Source organism: the organism of the source record quoted next, unplaced genomic scaffold (assembly GCF_019419815.1).
Source record: "Pyrus x bretschneideri cultivar Hongxiangsu unplaced genomic scaffold, Pyrus_bretschneideri_v1 Contig36, whole genome shotgun sequence".
Lineage (NCBI taxonomy): Eukaryota > Viridiplantae > Streptophyta > Magnoliopsida > Rosales > Rosaceae > Pyrus > Pyrus x bretschneideri.
This window is the reverse complement of record NW_025999679.1, coordinates 3,228,792-3,233,341: the sequence shown is the minus strand read 5'-3', so window position 1 is coordinate 3,233,341 and position 4,550 is coordinate 3,228,792. Positions and strand designations below refer to the sequence as shown.

The following is a 4,550-nucleotide window of genomic DNA, read 5'->3' as shown; positions in this document are numbered from 1 at the left end:
TGATTTAAGGGAAGGATCTTCTTCATCAAGGAAAAAGCAGAGGAAAAAACCCAGCAAAGAAAAGACATTTCCAACAGAAACAAGATCGACAAATTAAAGGTCAAACCCTAAAACAGCAGTGATCATTTGAAAAATGGAACTTCATCATGATCATATGCTCATGGGGCTTTGTGGATCATTCAAAGCTGCAATGGCTGTTTCAATTTTTATCTTCAAATGATCCTTTTCTTCTTCGTCTGCCTGCAAAATCAATTGAAAATTAACTATTATTAACTAGTGCCTTACAAATTTAGAATAATAATATCCATTGTAATATATAAAACCGAATTAGATGTTCCAACTTGATTCACTAATTCAATATGTGAAGCATCGACTCCGAATGCTGTCGAGATAGTATGATGATGATGCATATGATGAGATGCATGGGATAGTTCTAACCTAATGCGTAGTGGACAAACCATGACTACTTGCATAAATAATATAGAACGAAAATCTTTACGATGGCGTAACCAAAAACATAAATTATAAATTAGTGGAAATGTGTTTTGATAATTTTGGACAGTAACCACCACTTCATGGAGTTGAAATAAAAGAAGAACCAATTTATGAATAAAGAAGGAAGAAAAGGAGATTTAATTTGTTAATAAAACAGAACAGTACTCCGAAATATTAAAATTAAATTTATTGAAAAGGAAGGAGCAAATGGTGGAAAGGTTTAAAAATAAAAATAAAAAAATAAAAAAAATAAAAGTGAAATAACCAAACAAAACAAAACAAAACAAAACAAAAGAAGATGTAACAATCGAGCTTTCAGGTCGTGTCTTGTATTCTTCCTTGGAGATATGACAAAACAAAACAAGAAAAAGAAATTGCAGCAGAGATGGTACAAATTGGGACCATAAACGAAGTTTTTATTTGGTTGAGACTAAAGGATTGAGAAACACTATCCCACACAAGTTCTTTTTTCCTATTTTTAGGGCAACCTACTTCGGCCATTTAACATTTTTGGCAAACCACGGTTATCAATCCCTTTCGAGCCTGGAGAGGCTATGAGGAATTTTACCTTGACCGGGACCACAGTCAAACAGACTCACCAGCTCGAAGAAACATAGAATCCGAATCCGTCCACATTTTTTTGTTTATTGGGAAGTCACAATCCGTGACCTTACCACTGAAGCACTTCATGTGGTTTACTTTCATAAGTTGTTTGCGTGCATGCATGCAAATCATTCGCAAACTATTGGTTAATTCGATTTCACGCCTATCAGAGCATCTTTTAATGAAGATATGTAAACTTGAGAAGTAAAAATTTATTTATATATTGATCCCTTGACATCACAAATTTATCCAATACAAGCAACTTCTATACTAACATATTATATCTCTCTTAATTAGCGAATGAGAAAATGTATCCTCCCATTACGTATCACCTCCATCACACAATTCATATCACCAAGAAATTTGAATAATTAATTTTGAGTTCTTATGGTTTTGAAATGAATGGAGTGAAGTCACTTAGTTATAAAACCATAACAATATGGTAAAAAATTGTAAAGTTTTAAGCCCTAACGAGGTTTGAACTCCTTAAAGACGCATAAAAAGGAAACGATAAAATAAAATTGAGTAAAAATAGAAAAAGAGGAAATAAAAAAAGTGATCTCATATTTCATGTCACAATAATAGTGCAATCCATCGTTTAGATAAGTTTGCTTTATTTATAGATCGTTATGTGATTTGGACTGAATATCGTACTCACATGATTTAAAAGATCTTTTAAGTGTACCAGTCCATAAATTTAATTAAACTATATTATTGTTTCAACTTTAAATAAAAACTTATCCACGAAATTAATGAAGTTAGAGCGAAAGTGGAAGACATGTTAAAGTGGAAAATCAAAATGGGGTCGTTTGATCACTTTTGTTCATCGACTGGTTGTATTCGGGCACTCTGGATTGCTCTAACCAGCCACATCTCATAATGGAGATCAGTCACTTTATTCAAAGTGCTCTCTGTTGGTTTACAATGCTTGTGCTTCTGGTGGACCCTCAAATTTACCTCTTTCATTACTATTATCTTGGCTATTATTTGGATTAAAATATGACATTTTATCACTATTTTCATATTGCAAGTGATCGTTTACCACAATAATGAAGAAGAATGTTATCATTGCATCACGGTTTGTGTTCAAACTCCACTGACTCTGTAATCTAACATCTAATCACTTTCTTTATCTCTTTTCCTTTTATTTAAATATAATATTACTTATTTGTATACGACTAATTCTTGTGATCTAACATCTTGTTTCACCATGTCATATATGTAAAAGCTAATATGTCAATAAACATTTAATTATACTAATTAATATCATAAGTTGAATAATATGGTTAAAATTACAAATATCTTTAGGGTTAAATATTATTTTTATTCTTATTATTTTTTTTTATGGATGGTCAAAAGATTTTTAAATAGTTAAGAAATTTAATTTTTTTTTTCTTTTCAAAAGTTGAGAAATTTAATTGAGTCACTATCGCATAGAAACAAATTATTTGTTAATTAGCAAGTATCCCATAATTTCAATGTTACTCACCAATCATATGCTGTCATAGTGACATTATCGTTTCTAAAGAAAAAAAAACTGATGTCACTCTAAAGAAAAAAAAAACTGATGTCACAATGACACTATCGCTCCTTAAAAAAAACAAGCTGGCCAACACGTACTGAATTTTCTATTCATGTAAATTACCAAACAAATTGCAAGTGACTAAGTAAATTAATTAAAAAGTAGTAAGGAACAAGTAATTTACCTCAACGATGACCGTCTTCGAGACCCTTCCGGAGAAAGCAGTAATATTCGCGGTAATGATTTTGAGCTTCAAAGATTCGAACACCTCGCACAATTTTACCATTGTGTCCGTTCTTTTACTGCATGTCAAGCTCACCACCAACGTCTTTTCACCCATGTATGTAACCCTAAGCTGTAAACAAAGTCACACATGATTAACTAATAGATTATTGCATATGATAATATAATATTACATCACTAATTAATTAATTAATTAATTAACATGTGTATCGTTCGCTCTTTTTTAATGTTCAAACGCCATTGTCCCAATGACGAAGCTTTTCTAAGGTGTCGATAGCCATTTTTTGTAAAGTTGTGTTTAGATGAATGACTGAGTTAATTAATAATCACCTCGAGGATTTCGATTGTGGAAATTCTTGATTCTCCACAGTCATAGAGGTGCTCGATTTTCTTCTTCTTTGACCTCAACAGGACCGGTAGGTCTTGTTCGAAATCGGAACCCAACTTTTTATTTGATTTTCCAGATTCAAGCTCAACTATCTCTGTTTGAATTCTTCTTTCTTGTTCATGCAGCTCTTGGATATAGTCAATGGCGTCTTTGATTATAGAGGCCTTGTCCATCTGTCCTCCAAACCCAACAACAAAACCAAATTTGTAAAAAAATATATAAAAATAAAGAGATATAAAACCCAAATCATGAACACAATTCTCTTTAAAAATAAAGTAAAATATAGGGTCATGTTGTTATTTGATTGTCATATTATAATACGAGGAAGCAAATTAATTAAAGAATAGTAATCAACTGCTAACCTTGCAATAATTAAGGAGAGAGAATATTGTGCATGAATTATTAAGATTAACAATTTAGTTAGAGAATTGTTATTAGTATTCCAAAAATTTCATTCTACACTCTTCACAAATATCTTTTTCTTTCTAATTATAGAAAGTTTGGAGTGCTTATTATTGTATGGTTACCTTGCTAATGTTGGGGACCACTGCTCTAAGTGCAAACAGCCTTTCATTGAGCTTTTTCCTCCTGTTCCTCTCAGACACAATATTCTTGGAGGCCATGAAGGAAGCTGCTCCGTCCGGCGAGCTCGAATCGTAGTACCCCGAAAACGCCTCATCCAAACCCCAACTGCTGAAAATTTGGTGTCAAAAGTAGCATACATGTAACAATTCATACCATGTACTTCCTTAATTCTGGGAAGAGAAGAAAAAAAAACTTAAAACAGTAATATTTTTCAAGCTTTTTTTTGTTTTTTTTATAGTAAATACCTGTCAAGCTCTTCGGTTTGGAGGAACATATTGGTTTCCCAGTAATTTTTGTACTCATCTCCAATGTTGTCCATGGCGGACTGTAGAGAGAGAGAGAGAGAGAGAGAGAGAGAGAGAGGTATTATTTTGGGAGACGGTGAATGAATTTTATAGGTGGAGGGAATTGTATTTTACACACGTGGGGACAGAGGAAGCTCTGATGCTTCTTCCTAGAAAAGATCTACACCGTCGAATGAGTGAGTCATCACTGTAAGTCTGAAATTGAAAATGTGGTCTACAAGGCCGCGTAATAAGGACAGCACTGCAAATAAAAAGGCTGAAAACTACGTACCTAACTTTCTCTCTTGAGGTTACGACAAACAAATAATAAACAAAAAGATAAGGCTGGTACCAAGACTTGGCGTGTGCTTTGAATTTTCCTAACAATTCGGCTGGAATGGGAACTTCCAAATTTTTGTTCCTTGAGTGA

General features: G+C 32.9%; 1 protein-coding gene across 2 annotated transcripts; it reads right to left on the bottom strand.

The window, feature by feature from the left end:
• On the bottom strand, positions 1-4,228 carry LOC103950461 (transcription factor bHLH35). Of its 2 annotated transcripts, none has more exons than XM_009361673.3 (5): positions 4,082-4,228; positions 3,779-3,941; positions 3,194-3,424; positions 2,805-2,975; positions 1-240 (listed from the first exon to the last, which is right to left on the bottom strand). In XM_009361673.3, the coding sequence occupies exons 1-5, from the start codon at positions 4,153-4,155 to the stop codon at positions 151-153; spliced, it is 729 nt and encodes a 242-aa protein (XP_009359948.2). In that variant the 5' UTR covers positions 4,156-4,228; the 3' UTR covers positions 1-150. The 2 variants fall into 2 exon arrangements, with proteins under 2 accessions (XP_009359948.2, XP_048447862.1); XM_048591905.1 differs by having other exon boundaries at positions 3,779-3,944; positions 4,082-4,223.
• Between the last annotated feature and the right edge of the window lie 322 nt (positions 4,229-4,550).